Source organism: Candida oxycetoniae, assembly GCF_023343755.2.
Source record: "Candida oxycetoniae strain CBS 10844 chromosome Unknown scaffold34, whole genome shotgun sequence".
In the NCBI taxonomy this organism is placed as follows: domain Eukaryota; kingdom Fungi; phylum Ascomycota; class Pichiomycetes; order Serinales; family Debaryomycetaceae; genus Lodderomyces; species Lodderomyces oxycetoniae.
This window is the reverse complement of record NW_026055490.1, coordinates 125,736-142,419: the sequence shown is the minus strand read 5'-3', so window position 1 is coordinate 142,419 and position 16,684 is coordinate 125,736. Positions and strand designations below refer to the sequence as shown.

At 37.9% G+C, this 16,684-nt stretch overlaps 7 protein-coding genes across 7 annotated transcripts; 3 read left to right on the top strand and 4 right to left on the bottom strand. All coding sequences in view use genetic code 12, as the record gives it.

Annotated features, from left to right (window-relative positions):
* Nucleotides 1-102: 102 nt before the first annotated feature.
* On the bottom strand, nucleotides 103-1,878 carry KGF56_004823 (NAPDH-dependent diflavin reductase; the record flags this gene model as incomplete). Its single annotated transcript, XM_049326302.1, has 1 exon — nucleotides 103-1,878. The coding sequence occupies one exon, from the start codon at nucleotides 1,876-1,878 to the stop codon at nucleotides 103-105; it is 1,776 nt and encodes a 591-aa protein (XP_049178164.1).
* A 460-nt stretch (nucleotides 1,879-2,338) lies between these two features.
* On the top strand, nucleotides 2,339-4,303 carry KGF56_004822 (uncharacterized protein; the record flags this gene model as incomplete). Its single annotated transcript, XM_049326300.1, has 1 exon — nucleotides 2,339-4,303. The coding sequence occupies one exon, from the start codon at nucleotides 2,339-2,341 to the stop codon at nucleotides 4,301-4,303; it is 1,965 nt and encodes a 654-aa protein (XP_049178163.1).
* A 57-nt stretch (nucleotides 4,304-4,360) lies between these two features.
* Nucleotides 4,361-5,839, bottom strand: KGF56_004821 (uncharacterized protein; the record flags this gene model as incomplete). The annotated part of the gene is made up of 1 exon (XM_049326299.1): nucleotides 4,361-5,839. The coding sequence occupies one exon, from the start codon at nucleotides 5,837-5,839 to the stop codon at nucleotides 4,361-4,363; it is 1,479 nt and encodes a 492-aa protein (XP_049178162.1).
* Nucleotides 5,840-7,032: 1,193 nt separating this feature from the next.
* On the bottom strand, nucleotides 7,033-7,662 carry KGF56_004820 (SOD4; the record flags this gene model as incomplete). The annotated part of the gene is made up of 1 exon (XM_049326298.1): nucleotides 7,033-7,662. The coding sequence occupies one exon, from the start codon at nucleotides 7,660-7,662 to the stop codon at nucleotides 7,033-7,035; it is 630 nt and encodes a 209-aa protein (XP_049178161.1).
* Nucleotides 7,663-9,366: 1,704 nt separating this feature from the next.
* On the top strand, nucleotides 9,367-11,037 carry KGF56_004819 (uncharacterized protein; the record flags this gene model as incomplete). The annotated part of the gene is made up of 1 exon (XM_049326297.1): nucleotides 9,367-11,037. The coding sequence occupies one exon, from the start codon at nucleotides 9,367-9,369 to the stop codon at nucleotides 11,035-11,037; it is 1,671 nt and encodes a 556-aa protein (XP_049178160.1).
* Nucleotides 11,038-11,874: 837 nt separating this feature from the next.
* On the top strand, nucleotides 11,875-15,477 carry KGF56_004818 (uncharacterized protein; the record flags this gene model as incomplete). The annotated part of the gene is made up of 4 exons (XM_049326296.1): nucleotides 11,875-11,913; nucleotides 12,063-12,108; nucleotides 12,222-15,301; nucleotides 15,427-15,477. 4 exons carry the CDS (start codon nucleotides 11,875-11,877, stop codon nucleotides 15,475-15,477), a joined length of 3,216 nt encoding a protein of 1,071 aa, XP_049178159.1.
* A 26-nt stretch (nucleotides 15,478-15,503) lies between these two features.
* KGF56_004817 (uncharacterized protein) lies at nucleotides 15,504-15,839 on the bottom strand (the record flags this gene model as incomplete). Its single annotated transcript, XM_049326295.1, has 1 exon — nucleotides 15,504-15,839. The coding sequence occupies one exon, from the start codon at nucleotides 15,837-15,839 to the stop codon at nucleotides 15,504-15,506; it is 336 nt and encodes a 111-aa protein (XP_049178158.1).
* Between the last annotated feature and the right edge of the window lie 845 nt (nucleotides 15,840-16,684).

The following is a 16,684-nucleotide window of genomic DNA, read 5'->3' as shown; positions in this document are numbered from 1 at the left end:
AATGTGGAAAAAATTAAAGAGCACCTACATATAGTTCGCTCTATTACTATTCCTTATTTTTTTTTCTCTTCTATATCAATTAAAATTAGAGAATATGTACATTTACCAAGCGTCTTCTTTATACCGCCCGGTATTTTCCAAGTTTAAAATGTATTTATGAGCCTCTTCTTCAGTGATGTTGCAAAATCTTTTTATGATTTCGGCAAAGGTCAATTTAACCTCTCGAGGCATCTTACCACTTGAGCCACAAACAAAGATTCTGGCTCCTTGATTGTAAATCAAATCCCCAACTAACTTGAATTGATCTATGAGTGCATCTTGCACGTACTTGTACTTTGAATTTTGATCTCTTGAAAAGCAGTTGTAGATGTGTAAATGACTTGATTTTCCCCAAAACGTTTTGATCAAATAATCTTTCTCCTCAAATCTACATCCAAAGAATAAATACATCTCTTGCAACGGCAGCAGCACCAGCAGCACCAGCAGCTGTTGTTGCTGCTTTTTGTGTAAAATTTCATCAATTAGCGCTTTCATTGGAGCAATCCCTGTACCAGGAGAAACCATGATAACCGGTGCATTAAAAACATCAAACGGCGATTTGACAAATGAAAATTCAATGGAGTCCCCAGCTTTGAGAGATTTAAGCCATCTGGTACATAAACCACGCCTGACTTTTCGAATAATCGTTTTGTATTCAACTACCGCAACAATAAGTTCTATCTCGTTTTCACTGGGTCTTGATGCAATCAGAAACAATCTCGGCTTGATCAACGGTATCAAGTCCAAAATGTAAGATACTGGTATATTTAAGTTATTCTTAAAATCAGCCAAAGTTTCAAGAATCAGTCTTCGAGGACGATTAGAATAGTTATATAGTTCCTCTGGATCATCAAACGCGCCAAATTCTCTCAACTTGTTGCGCTCTCTCTCGCCTTCTTCATTTGTTGCATCACAAAAATGCCAAAGTACGTTGAAAAAGCTTCGCCTGGGTATTGACATAATGTCCAAATGATACTTGATCAAATCCCGTAGAGTAATATGTATGCCATCTTTTACCAAGTTTCTCACATATAGGGATTTATCGGCAATTTCCAACCAGTGCGGTTGTAGTTCAAGTAGCGACTGTACATCTGAATCAAAATTGCACGGGTAAAGTGAGATTGTGTCACCAACGGAGTACTTTAAATCCTGTGATTCTATTTTGATGTAGCGAACATCTTGAAAGTGGTTTTCGCTGGTAATCCGCTCATTGCTTTTGATTATGCCGCTATAAAAGTTTTCATTAAAGATTTTCGATAGCAAGCTGGTTTCAGGCAGTTTTGTCGTGGTGGTTGCAATTTTGTCAATTGAAATTTTATATTCTGGCATGGGGACAGTTGTGTCGCTAATTGTTTTGTTTGCAAAAGGAAAAGCTGTCAATAGCGCGTTGATGAGTTGAGTTTCCCAAGCCAAATAGTAGCCGTCTATTCCCTCTGGGGACATTTCGTCTGCTTCGCACCGAGGAGAGAGTTCTCGACACCCAAGTTGCATCATTCTCGCGTGAATTTTCTTTATTGCATAATTGAACTTTTCGTAAGAAGAGTCGCCCAAACCAAAAGATGTTAATGACAAATTTTGGAAAAGGTCATTTGGTAACTTTTTTTTGAGAATGAATTTCATAAACCGTTTAGCATTTCGAGGTAGTTCTCCTTGACCAGTAGTTGAGCAGATTATAATGAGATAATCTGTATTGAGGATTAAATTTTTCAATGGAAATTCATCGAGTGAGGATAATTTAGCCCTGAAATTATATCCACCTAATCTCTGTTTCAAGTATCTTGCATACTCCTCAGCATTCCCTGTCAGAGAACCATAAAGTATGGTAATCCTATCAGACATCTGTCACTATGGCTTATGACTCTATCACTATGACTCTATCACTATGACTCAATAACTCTATGACCCTATGACTCTATGACTTTACCACTCTTGCCTTATCACTCTATCACTTGTCCTATGACTCTACCACTCTTGTCCTATGACTCTTGCCTTATCACTCTTGTTCTACCACTCTTGCCTTATCACTCTTTTTCTATCACTCTTCTTCTATTACTCTTCTTCTATTACTCTTGCCTTATCACTGTTATTCGCACACAGGTGAAAAATTAAAATTCAAATTGGAGGAAGAAAAAAAACCTCGATTAAATAAAACAACATCAGAACGAAACAAGTAATAAAGGAGTTAAAGAAAACAAGTTTCTTCCGGTGCCGGTTTGATCGCACCGAATAATATCCGCTAATTCTTTTTTTCTTTTGATTGCCAAAAGAGGAGAGGGGCCAAATTGTTTAATTATATGAGATGGGGACTAAGAGGAAAAGTGGTGCTAGTCATGGTGCAAGTGCGCAATCTAAGAAAATTAAGCAAGGACAACATTCTCCAGAAGCAAGAAAAAGTTTTTATCAATCGACTTTGACGCTTTTGTTGAACTTGAAAGAAGGAGAAGAACAAATAGCAGGAGCATTTATCAAATTGCCTTCAAAAAAATTTTATCCTGATTACTATCATGTTATCAAAAATCCAATCTCAATAAATGAAATACAGAAGAAGATTACTACAAAGTATACTGGAAGCTCTAGTACCGAGTTCTTGGATGATTTTGAGTTGCTATTGGATAATGCTTCAACTTATAACGATTCTGATTCTTGGATAGTCGTCAATGCTAAAAAATTGGTTGATTTTGTTAAAGACCAAGTTTCTCAATTTGAAAACGCTGCTCCTGCTAAAGCTGCTCCTGCTAAAGCTTCTCCTGCTAAAGCTTCTCCTGCTGCTGATCTGCAGCTACTGGAACAGCACAGGCCAACAAAAATCAAATTCAAATTGAAACAGCCTGCTGCTCCTGATCCCCCAAATGTAGTTGTTGATACAAAGAAAATGGAAATCACAAACTCAACACTTTCACACTTTTGTCAGGAACTATTAGATGATGTAATAAATCACTCATTTAAAAGCATTGGCGTGATTAGTGGGCCGTTCTTGGATGAAGTGGATCAAACCATATACACAGAATACTCGAAATTCGTGAAAAAGCCAATGGCATTTAGAACTGTTGCCGACTTGATCAAAACAAGGAAAATTTTCAATCCTAAAAACTCCTTGACTCAAAATTTGCAAGCATTTCACGATACCGTCGTGCTAATATTTTCAAATGCTCGAGCTTATAACAGTGAAGATTCTCAAATATACCAAGATGCCGTGCTCTTGGAAAAGTATTTTGAAGAGCAGTATGCCCAGTTAAAATCAAAAGCTGTAGCAGAGGAGAAGAAACATCCCAAATTGAAGCTCAATTTGAACAGAATATCAGCTGAGAAGAGGAACAAAAAGGTGAAGGAGGAAACAAACGAAAAGGATGTTAACATTGAACAACAACAACAACAACAACCACCACCACCAAAAGAGCAACAAACTGCAAAGGAGAAGGACCAATCGGAATCGGAATCGGAATCAATAGCTGAGGCGGCAACTGTAAAAATCGAATCCGAAAATGATCCAGCTGAGTATTCTAAACAAGACGGAGAAACCATCATCACTACGGATAAAACTACAGAAAACACGATGGGTAAATCATTCCCAACTCTTTTGAAGAGCAACTCCATTATTCAAGAAACTTCAGTATTTTCATCCCCAGCACTTGTTCCTCATATCACCAAGTTTGTCAATCAAAAGATAGAGTCATCGTTGACTTCATCTTTCATTCTGCGTGAAATGCAAATTGGACAAGCTTTGTTTCCTACTCATTCACGCCGGTCATTGGCAACTTTGTTTTCCTACAAAATACCAGCAAATGGATACGTTGATCAATCATATGTCATTTCACTACCTAGCGATGTACTGCCATTCATTTCATTCAAAGTCTCATTGCACCACCTCTTATATCTCACAAAAAAGCCAGAACTTGTTGATGGTCATGGATTTCTAAGTCTGACTTCTGATGAGGAGTTTCAATGTAAGTTGCTAGTCAATGACGAGGAAGTGTTGCAATCCAATGGTTGTTTTGAAGAGAAAGGCGAGAAAGGCGAAAAAGGTGACAAAGGAAGTACTCTTAGTGTTCAATATGATATTAAATTGAACCACGATTTAAACATATTGAATTTTGAGTGTACAGTGGCGCCATCATTGAGCAAGAAGATAAAAAACACCATTTTGCAGGAACAAGCTGACGATTTGTCTGGGTGTAGCAGACATACAAGACATCAGTTGCAACAAATGAAAATGACTTGGGATGTGGAAACGATAAATCTCTATATAATCTGTAATTCCAATTAAGTACCTGTAACATATATATATATATACAAAAAAGAAAAATGTCAATTTAAATCAAAATCACTTACCGATGCAGAAATTGGAAAACACAACTCCCAAAACTTCCTCTACGCCTATTGCTTCCCCGGTGATTTTACCAATACCTTCAATAGCCTGGCGCAAGCACTCTGTAGCCAACACAACATCATCTTGACCTTTCCAGTGGGTAAATCCTTCGAACCCATACAAAACGTCATGTTCGAGAATATCTTGTACTCTAGAGGAAACAATAATAGGATCAGCTGTATCCGACTGAGCTATAACCTTGAACTTTTCAACAATAGTATCTCTTAGTTTGTCTATATTGCTACCTGTACGGCACGAGACAAAGTGAAACATATCTTTGTCAAGATTGAGAAGGCTGGAATACTTTTCAACCACCTTATTTCGGTCGCTCTGTATTAAGTCTTCTTTGTTCAAAACAACAAGCATTTGCTTATTGCATTCTTTTAAAGAGGTCACAAGTTTTTTTAGTTCTGCAATATTGTCTTCTTTCTGAGTTGGATCAATAACAAGCATGACAAAATCAGCCAGTTGTGATTTACTTTTTGCCCTTCTGATACCTTCCTGTTCAATATGATCAGCTTCCGAGAGCAGTCGTATACCAGCAGTATCACCCATAACCACTTTATAGCCACCAACCTCCAAAGGTATATCTATTACATCTCGTGTAGTTCCAGCTATGTCACTAACAATAACCGTATCCGTATTAGATAACGTATTCAATAGTGATGATTTTCCTGCATTAGGCGGTCCCACTAAAGCTAACTGTATTCCCTTGAGCAAAACCTCTGATGATCTAACCTTCTTAAGGTAGTTTCTTACTTCTGCTTCAAGCATCTCAATATTTCGAGCCACATTCTCGAAAAAATGCTCAGACTCCTCCAAAGTCTGGTCTTCACCAAAGTCAACAAGAGCAGTTAAGTCTGCCACATTTTCTAACAAATCTTGTCGCCATTTAGCAAAAATATTTTTCGTTTGACCCGACATGGATGCCAATGAAGCAACTCTTTGCAGTTCTGTTACTGCATTTATCATATCACTGATACCCTCCAAAGCAGTGAGATCGTATTTGCCATTTGCAAATGCTTGCTTAGAGAACTCTCCAGGCTCTGCTTGACGGATAAATATCCCATTATCAGGGTCATGTAGTTGACGAATCGACTCCAAAACCGACCTAATAATTGCTACTCCACCGTGTAGATGCAATTCCAATATATCAAGACCAGTGTAGGTTCGTGGTTGAGGAAAGAACAAAGTCAATGCTTCATCTAAGATTTGCAAGGTATTTGGAGAATACAATTTGCGAACGCTGGCTGTTCGAGGTTTGGGTTTAGTTTGTGTTTGAGTTAGTTTATTATAGATGTATAATGATTGAGGTCCAGAAATCCTTACAACTGCAATTGCCGACTTTGCCAAATGCGTAGATAGAGCAAATATAGTTGGCTGGGTCAAAGAAACAGTATTATATAGTCTTTTCTGCCATAGTCTTAGAAACATCAATCTACCCTACAGATCAACCTACCCTAGATCAACCCTTACTGGAAGAAGAAGAATGAAAAATGGAAAAAAAAAAAAAAAATCATTTAAATTGTTAGTGATAGTCTAATTAATGTGATTTATATGAACATATCTGCAATACCTTCCTCTCACAAGCCCAAAAAGATATGGTGCTTATAGAAATCAAGTATCAATATAAACCTGTATAAACCTGTTTGGTTGGTCAATTTAAATTTCATGGAAAGCCTACTAATCAAGAGGTATAAAATTCATCTTGATAATTAATACAAAGTAATTGCATCTTGATAATTAATACAAAGCAATTGCAGCTATATAAGAAATTGAGCAATGAGCACGAATTGTTCAATTCGCAGCCAAACAAAAATTTAATGCACTAAATTAACAATCTGACAGGCACCAAGAATAGAACAGACCAGATCCTATTCTTACTAATAGTAGAGCCGCTAGGGACTCTTAGCTAAGGACTCTAGCGTATTTAAGAAGCAAGTTTCAATTATGTATGTGATGAGTATCATTCTACTAGAAACATTATAAACAAAATGGTAAAAACATAGTTGAAATATCCTTGCAAAATGGTAAAAACATAGTTAAAATATGCTCGCAATTCGCCATTTATAAGTATACCTTAGTTATATTTTAGATCAATTGTCGAAAAAAACCCGTAAAAAATGAACTCATGATGAAAGAATCACCCATGGTGAAAGTAAATCGAGCTATTTTGAGTGCTGGGTGTGGGGGCTCTCTCATTTACTTTTAAAATTTTTATCAAGAACGGCTTATGTAATCGCAATAACCATTTTGAATAGAAAAAAAAAAGAAAAAAGATATTGGAAATGGCTTATGTAAGCGCAATTTGCAGTTAACTCGATTTCCCAAAAGAAAAAAAAAACCGTTGAAAGGAAAAATGACATGAATTAGAGAGTAGTTGGAACAAGATACCCTTTTTCAACCTCCAATTGAACGATATGGCTGGCACATTCAAACACACATGCAGATAATAGTAGAAGCTAGTCAGTGTGCTCCACTATCTCGCTCTGCTCGATAGTGTAGTGTCAGTGGCAATTAGTGTGGCTCCACTATCTCGCTCTGCTCGAAAGTTTACCAAATATTGGTAGAAAAATTCAAATTTGTTAAAGGATTCATCTATAAATTAATTAATTCCTATATATACTTTATATTAATAAAGCCAATAAACTAGCACCAACTATGAAACCATCAATGTTCCAATTACCAGCTTCATTGGCACTAACAACGTATGTTGTAGATGTCGAGTTTACACCACTTGTCTCAAAAAGTTCACTAATGTTGGCACACGCAAGTCTTGAGTTGTCACTTGCGTGAATGACAATTGATAACCCTCCAATAAAGGCTTTAGATTTTGGGTTCAATGATAAATAATTATCAACATACTCGGCGCTATACTTCAGGGTGGTGATATTTCCGTGTTTACCAGCCAAATCACCAACTTCTTTTGCTGCAGGCGAGGTTGCTGTTACACTCCCATTGAATGGGTTAAAGTGCCCACCAGTTCCAGTGCAGTTGACATTGTTTGGTACTGGAAACTGATGAATGTGATATGGGAAAGGCCCACCTGTTGATGGCAAATTATCAAGGTCTACTTCAACAAGAACCGAACCATTGTTTGCTGGTTCAAACTTGATGCATCCTGAAATACCTGAAGGTTGTTTAAAAGTGGCAACATAGGGTTGTTGATTTTTAGAATCGCTTTGAATAGGTGCATCACCTGCAAGAACAAACGAAGAAACCAACACTATGGCCAAATAAACTTTTTTAAAAAACATAGCTTTTTTTTTGTATGAATATATATAGATATAGATATATATATGTGATGAGTGTTCACTCAGGGGTTTGATAAGGCTCAGGAAGATACTTTTTAAAACTCTTGAAATTTTGAATTTCACAATTCACCGTGGTGATTTTTATATTATCCTCTGGTTACTTTATATCAGAGTTAGACTATATCACCTTCAATTTCAATTTCTACTTTTTTTTTTAAAAAAAAAGCCTTCTTCCAATAAAAAACTTTACACAAATACAAATTCATTCTTCAAAATGCCTAATATTGAACAGCAAAAGTAAAACAAGATTGTGGAATAACAAAAAAATTTGAATCAAAAGAGCTAAAACAAAACTGAAGATCACATTTGTGTAATAAAGCATTGTTTCTATTGTTTCCGCAAATTAACAGAATCCCGGTCAATGGAATATAAATTGATTGGACAAAGAGAGAAAGAGAGACACACAATTCTATCAACTATTCTTTACCATCCTTAAAGATATTAGAGATTAGTCAAATTGGATTTTATGATGTTAACCACTCATTGCCATTGCTTTTGAAAAGTGAAGATAATTATTCCACCCCTGCCCCCTAATAAGCTGAGGTTTAGTAGGAGTTGCAATTGGTCAATTTTAGACTGCTGGTGCAACAAATAACTGCCGGTGGTGCAATATTCATCTGTCAGGGCTGTATTTAACCCCCTTCTCTATTTACACTTGAGTTTTGCTGGCCAACCAAGCTATTTTTTTTTTTTTTTTTTTTTTTAGTTGACCCTGCAACTTTTAGAATAATTCATTAATTTTTTGCTAACAATCGTTTTCTTCTTGGTTAACCATATATGTGTCTCTGAAACTAATTTTTTTATCAGATGCGCTTTCCACAAATGGCTTTCAACAAATAACCCTTAGAGTATATTCAACTAATTTCATTTCACACATTAAATTTTGCCTTGTCTCCCCAACTCTTGGTTGAAATTAACTAAAAAAAAATAATAAGAAAATAGCTTCCCCATCATATATAACTTTCCTCGGTTTGAGCAAACAGGGCAAATCAAGAAAAGTTAAAACTTGCGGGGAAGTAGGTGACAGTAGGAGACAATAAAAAGAGTGTGAATTGGTGAACAACGCAAGGAGTGAGAAAAGAGGTGGTGGATGAAAATCAGTGAAGTAACAAGCTAGTCTGTGTGCTCCACTATCAAGCAGAGAGAGACAGTGTTGCTCGATAGTGTCGGTGTAGTCAGTTCTGCTCCACTAGCTCACTTCGCTCCCTAGTGTCGACAGTGTCGCTTTTTCTCTTTTATTCTTGTTGAGTTATTTTCACTTCAGTGTTGCTCGATAGTGTCGGTGTAGTCAGTGCTGCTCCACTAGCTCGCTTTGCTCCCTAGTGTCGAAGATGTGAGAAGGTCTTCAAACGCCTTTATGACTAAGGCGCCGCATTCACATACAAAAAGGGAACTCTGTTGAGAAAAGTGCTACCTGTATTATATACAGGATTTGATCTTACAATGTTGATTAAAGAGCAACTTGTTTCCATACATATAGACACACACAGGACACAGCACACAGCGGACACCACTCTTTGCTTAATATTCCTTATCTTTCCTGCGTTCTTTATTTGTCTACATTTCCCCCTTTCTTTTTATATTTTTGGCTAACATTTCTAGTTGACTTTGCAACGATAGGATCCATAACTAAACTCCTTGGAAATCATGACTATTCCGTTTTTGGGTAGGTTACATTTACTTGACTGGCCGGTTATCATTGTCTCGTTTATGCTAGCATGGTCGGAATTCTTGATCTCAGCAATAACTACATTACTACCAGACTCGTTTATCAAGACATGTACTTTTGTAACGAGACAGGTTTTCAGATTTACTTCGAATCCAATTAATTTAGTCCAGAAAATTAAACGTAAGGATAAGAAAAACCCAAATGAGGAGACGTTTAGCTATCAATATTTAAAAGCCGAAGATATTTCAAACTCACAATTTAACAAAAAGGGTTATGATTTAATGATTGAGATGTTGAATGCCGACAACATTCACGAATTGGTGAGACTTTTTGATTATGATGTCGAATCTAGAATAGTTACTACAAAGGACAATTATCTCTTAACAGTACACAGAATCAAGGGCAGGAAATATCGGGAACCAAATGGTAAAGTTATTTATTTGCATCACGGATTATTGATGTGTAGTGAAATTTGGGTCACTATGCTTGAAAAGTATCAAAACTTGCCATTCATTTTGTATGACTTGGGCTATGATGTTTGGTTGGGAAACAATAGAGGGAACAAGTACAGTCAAAAGCACTTGTTTTTTGATTTGAAATCCAACAAATACTGGAATTTCTCTATTGACGAGTTTGCAATATTTGATATCCCCAATACAATAGACTACATATTAAAAGAAACAGGAAAGAAGAAGTTGACATATATTGGGTTTAGTCAAGGGAGCGCTCAAGCGTTTGCTAGTGTTTCGATAAACGCCGAATTGACTCACAAAATAGATCAATTAATTGCAATTTCTCCAGCGACAACTCCTCACGGGCTCTATTCGAGGTTCCTTGATATTTTACTCAAGTCGTCGCCAAATATCACTTATTTATTATTTTCACGCAAAGTGTTGATGCCTTCATGTTTATTTTGGCAGAAAATCATGTATCCTCCCTTGTTTGATAGTGTGATTGATATATCAAACTATATGCTCTTCAACTGGAAGGCTACAAATATCTCCAAGTTACAAAAATTGGCTAGCTATGCTCATTTATACTCTACAACGAGTGTCAAATGTGTTGTTCATTGGTTTCAGGTTATGAGTTGTAAGAATTTCCAAATGTATCATGATCTGCCGGTAAGCTTTTCCGGGTTGAGCCCCATGAGCTACCCATTGAGGAATATCAAAGTGCCTATTCATTTAATATATGGAACCACAGACTCGTTGGTTGATATTGATGTAATGAAGTCACAATTACCTAGTAGTAATACCACGACTTTTGCAGTTGAAGGCCATGAACACTTGGATAACTTGTGGGGCACTGATGTTTACGAGACTGTGTTTAAACAAGTTTTGGTTTATTTGGGCCAAGATCTAGACGAGGTGTATTCGCGATTATTCCGACAAGATCAGAATTTGATAGAGGATATAATTAGGGCAGATTCGAGTGCAAATTCGACAAATTTGGATGCAGTTGATATTTCAGTTATTGGAAATGGTGAGACTGTAGAGCCACAGCAGCAGCAGCAGTCATATTTGAAAATGGTTAATAGTAATGGCCATGCAAATAGTGAACGGCGAAGATCAGGATTGGATGTGAACATGCATATCGATCACGAGAGACCGCTGTCAATTGGGGGAAGCCATGGCTCAGTATTTATTTAATTTATTTAAACACTATCGAGCGAAGCGAGATGGTGGAGTAGCGCTGACTATATAGATACTGACTATTCTGGCGCTGACTATATAGATACTGACTATTCTGGCGCTGACTATATAGATACTGACTATTCTGGCGCTGACTATATAGATACTGACTATTCTGGCGCTGACTATATAGATACTGACTATTCTGGCGCTGACTACACTATAGTGTTGCTGGTCACGTGGCTAGCTATTTCCTCACTATATACTATATACTATATCCTGCCTCCTTTGTTTTCTATTTTGCGGGCCAGAAAAATGACACAAAACCACAAAAGATAGTGAGTGACCGAAAACAGCAATAGAGTCGTGTAATTGTGTCATGTTGCAGATTTAATTTTAATTTTTTTTTTTTTTTTTTTTTTTTTTTTTTTTTTTTTTTTTTTTTTTTTTTTTTAATTTAATTTTTATCTTGTTGTAAAAAGACTGAAAGAAAATCGTCTACATTAAAAGTTAAGAATAAGATCTACAAGGACAAGGATTATTCCACGTAATACTACCGTACACACCAGATATTGGTATAGCTGACAACGCGCGGGGGTGGAAACTAGTAAAATAAGGACACAAACGAGAATTTATTGTTTCCAGCAACTTGCTAAATGAACCTTGATTCGTGTTTTCTTATTCAAAAAGGAAGGATTCATATAAAAAGGATATAAGGAAAGGTGTTATAAAAAGGGAAAAAAAAAAACAAAGTACCTTTTTTTAGGGGGCCCCCCACTTGTATTACAATCAAAAAGAAGGTTTTTTTGCTGGCAAGTCTACCATCTACGGGTGAACACCTGTGTTGGGTAAAAAATGAGTGCTGGTGTTAACGAAGCTGGAGTTGTTCCAATAGTATGTTGAAAAAAGAAGTATTTTCAAATACACCAGAGAGAGAAAGAGGAGTTTTTCAAATTTGTCACATTTTGGAAATTTCTTATATAATGCACGCCCTTTTTTTGTTGGAGGCTATCCTGACAGACTTTACTAACTATCGGATATAGAAACAGAGAGAAGGGAAGACTGTACGAAACGAATTACATCCAGATGGTATGTTCTAAAACTGCAATTTTTTTGTTTTTTTTGAGAGGGGGGGGGGACATTAAATTGATGATGCTTTTTTTTTTCTCCTGCTTTATATACTAACTACAAGATTGTTCTAGAATTGGTAAAAAGTATTACCAAACGAATACCCCGATCGTTGCCATATTATGATAACACTGACGTAGATGTTGAAGAACAGGATCCTATAGTAGAGGAATTGATGAAATTGAGGCCTCACGGGCTGCAATTCAAGATATCACGCAAGTATGATGAAGAGATTGTGAATTACTCAGCCAAGATGCAGGAGTTGTTATATCTTTTGTTAGAAGAGAAGGATGTTGACGATTCTCAGCGAATTGAAATAGAAGCATCCTTGTCCAAACTAATATCCTACGTACCAATAACCAAGGACGAAGTTTTGGAGGAACCTTTGAACATTGAACCTGAACTAAGTTACAAGAATAGACAGAGTATACCTAAACCCAGAAATACGGCAAATAGATTCCCCAATGGTTACTTGTGCAAGATTCTAATTGATAACTATGATGCTTTGGTCAAATTGTCCTCGTCATACTTCAATTTGTCGTTGAGCTCTACTGTGACAAAGTACATTGTTGAGTTAATATATCAATTGCATTATTGGGAAGTAGTTCATCTTGCATATCTTAATCCAGCAATACATAACTTTCTACAGTTGATAGGATTTGAAGTCATTAACACATCATTTGGGTTAATTATTAGACCGCCCGAAAACTATCTTGATGATAAAATGTTACAAGGTTTGCAGTACCCATATCCATATCCATTTTATAATTACAGTTACCATTCATTTGATCCCAGAGTTGAGGAACAGAAATTGAAAAGAGTGAAAATTACACCCTATATTGATATAACGTTAAAGAACGTCAAGGTTGCTCCACCAAAGAAGAAAAGGGGCAGAAAATCCAAAAAAGTTATAGAACAAGAGGCTAGAGAATTGGCTTTGAAAGAGTTGGAAAATGAATATGAACTGAGGAAAATTAAAGAGCTGTTGCCTCTTGATGTTAGCATAGGCGATAATGTGACTGAAGAATTGGTAGATCAAGTAGACTTTGAGGATAAACGAGATAATAGTCGCACAATGAGCGATATTGATAATTCAGAGCAGGAAAGAGAAGATAAGGAAGGAAATAGGTCAAGAGAACCGGGTAAACTTGATGAATCTTGCATTGTGAATGAGGAGCAGAGTGGATATGAACGAAGAACAGCAGGAGAAGTGGAAACGGAAACGATACCTGCAACGAGCAAGTCGTCACTATCATCGTCGTCATCATCATCATCGGCTACACAACCACCTGTATATAACTTACCTCTTCATAATCAAAATGTTCAACCATTGTCACAACTACTCACTACTGTACATTCTCATGGTACGGAAACTACGAACACGGTGACACAACAACACCAAGTTCAAGCAACACCACCACCACATCCTTCTTCTCAAGGATACTCATCACTGTCGTATTTAGCATCACAGTTTCCAGCTTATTCCTATCAACAGATTCCACCGCCAATGCAACAGCTGCAACAATATCCTGTTTATCAAGCACCCCTGTACTCAGGGCAAATTGCATCATCAAGTCTGGGAGAGATACCTTCATGTCAGGATCAACAACAACAACAAGAGCAACAACAACAACAACAGCAGCAGCAACAGCAGCAGCAACAACAACAGCAGCAGCAACAGCAGCAGCAACAACAACAGCAACAACAACAGCAGCAGCAGCAACAACAACAGCAACAACAACAGCAGCAGCAGCAACAGCAGCAGCAACAAGAACAACAAGAACAACAGGAGCAGCAGCAGCAACAAGAACAAGAACAACAAGAACAGCATCAGCATCAGCAAGAACAACAACAAATGCAGCAATCATTTTCCTTTTCTCCAAGTGCTCAGGGACATGAAAACTTTGATTCAGTTCCAATAAATTCCACAATTGGAACTTCTTTTGAAAATACATATGTTACATTTCCTGATCGTTCACTGGGATTTGTAAACATCAAGTTTGACAAAAATCATCCAGATTATGGCAATCCGGAAGAAGAAGTCAAAAGATTGGCACGAACAGGAACGATTCATCAATGTCATTTAACTGATCCAGCCAGTCATGGAAAGTGTTTGAAAATATTTTATGGTAAAAATGAGCTTTTACGTCACCAGGAGTTTGTTCATGCAACAAGGAAGAAAATTTACAAATGCATATATTGTGAGAGGAACGGATCAAGAGTTCAAAGTTATCCTCGACACGATTCTTTAGCTCGACATATACGAAGAAAACACGGAATTACCGGAAAGGAGAACAAAATGGCGGTAAACTATGCAAAAGACAACGTCGAGGTGATTGATGAAGATAGGGATTTTGCCTCGCGTGTGATTGGATCCTCTAAAAACACGGATAATCCCAATCAAAACGATTTGCAACCAGGTGAGATTCCAATAGCAGAAGTGCGTAGAATGCTATCGAAAGTGAAAACACCTATCAATAAGCATATACCAGGTGTGCTGAAACCAGAGGCTGCGCTGTTGCAAAGAGGTTATTTAAATGAACATGATATGATGAATACAACGCAAGCATCTGCATTAACACTTGAATCAGAAACAGCTCCAGCACAAACATTTGCATCAGAAACAGCACCAGCTCTGGCATCAGCACCAGCACCAGCACCAGTACCAGCACCAGTACCAGCTCCAGTACCAGCTCCAGCTCCAGCTCCAGCTCCAGCACCAGCACCAGCACCAGCTCCATCACTAGAAATATTACTAGCACCTGCACTTTCATTCGTACCTGCACAGGAAGTAGCACCGAAAACAATAGTAACGTCTGCGCCAGCACGAGAAGCGGCAACAACAACGGCAACAACAACAGCTCTTGTCACAGCATCCTCTCTGTCTCCGCCTTCTATGCTGGCTATTGTTGGGGCTACCGCTTCTGCTCCTCCATCGCTTTTACCTCCCACCCCGCCACCACCGCCACCTCCTGCTTCTGTTCCTGCTCCTGTTCCATCTTCGTCACCTACCTTACAGCCGCATCTGCTTTCACCACAACCACATCCTCCTCTACATCCTCCACGAACATCATCCGAAATTTCATCAATGACATTCCAAGAGAATCCAACACTATCTGCTTTTGAAAGATTTAAAAGGGATCCGCGATACAGAGTACCCGAGACAACTCCAACATATCGCGCACTATATCTACAGGGCCAGCTTCCACCAGATATTCATCAGAAATTTCCAGATTTACCAAGAGTGCAAAAGTTTAATTCAACGGACCCTAAAAACAGACAGTTTCTGATTTTCATGGGACCAACAATGGGAACGGCACGATTTGGTAAAGTATTATCGCCGCCCACAAAACATGCTACGGATAAACTGCGTGGAACAATGCCATACAATCCTCAAGAACACCAACAGCGACTTCAGTATGAACAGCACCAATATGAGCGGCACCAATATGAACAGCATCAATACGAGCAGCAGCTCCAATATGAGCAGCAGCAATATGAGCAGCAGCAACAATATGAGCAACAACAATATGAGCAACAGCAACAATATCAGCAGCAACAACAACATTTTCAACAACAACAGCAATATCAGCAGCAGCAGCAGCAGCAGCAGCAGCAGAGCCACCAGAACCAGCAAAATCAGGAAAATCAGCAAAATCAGTTGAATCTTCATCAGATTCCACTGTCTTCATATGAACAAAGGTTTAGTGTAAAGCTACCACTGATACGTGATTTAGATCCTCGAATCTCTCATTATACAAAAAAGGAATAGAATCCTAAAATGTTGTGGGTAAATGTATAGAGAGAGTAGAGATACATACTTACTGCTTATGCTGACTAGACGAGTGAAACGAGTCTAGTCTCTCTCTCTGTCTATATTCTCTAGTCTCTATACTCTAGTGGCTTTAGGACACTGTCGAGTATAGGAATGGATCTGAACGAGAAGCTCTAGTGGTCTAGTCTAGAATCTTATCGAGAAAAGCTATAGTCTATATCTACTCTCTCTTCAGACTATCAAGCAAAGCAAGATAGACAATATCTACTCTCTCTTCTTTCTATATACTCTCGGGCAAGGCTAGAAGACAACACCTTTATAGACTATCCTGCAAAGCGAGAGGACAACACTACTTTATCTATTCTCTCTGTTCACTACTCTCTCTATATATCTACACTCTATCGACTAGACTCGTTTCACTCATCTGGTCTCTCTATCTACTCTTTCTAGATCAACTAGATCCGTTTCATTCGTCTAGTAGAGCAAGATAGAAGGGCAGCACTTGGTAGCTTGTTACAACACTGACTAGCAGCATTGACTAGCAGCCACCTACTGGCTTGTTACAACATTGAGTGTCACTGACACTAGCTGCAAAAAGCTTGTGTCCCGCTTTTTCTTCAAAGTTGGGCGCTACCATCCCACTACCCACCCACTAACCAAACTGCTTACTGTGCTTGCTGTGCTCTCTGTACTCCCAAGTCTAACGAGCTTCCTAAAGTAGAGCTTGTAACTTGTAGATACAACTAGCAGGTGGAGCTAAGA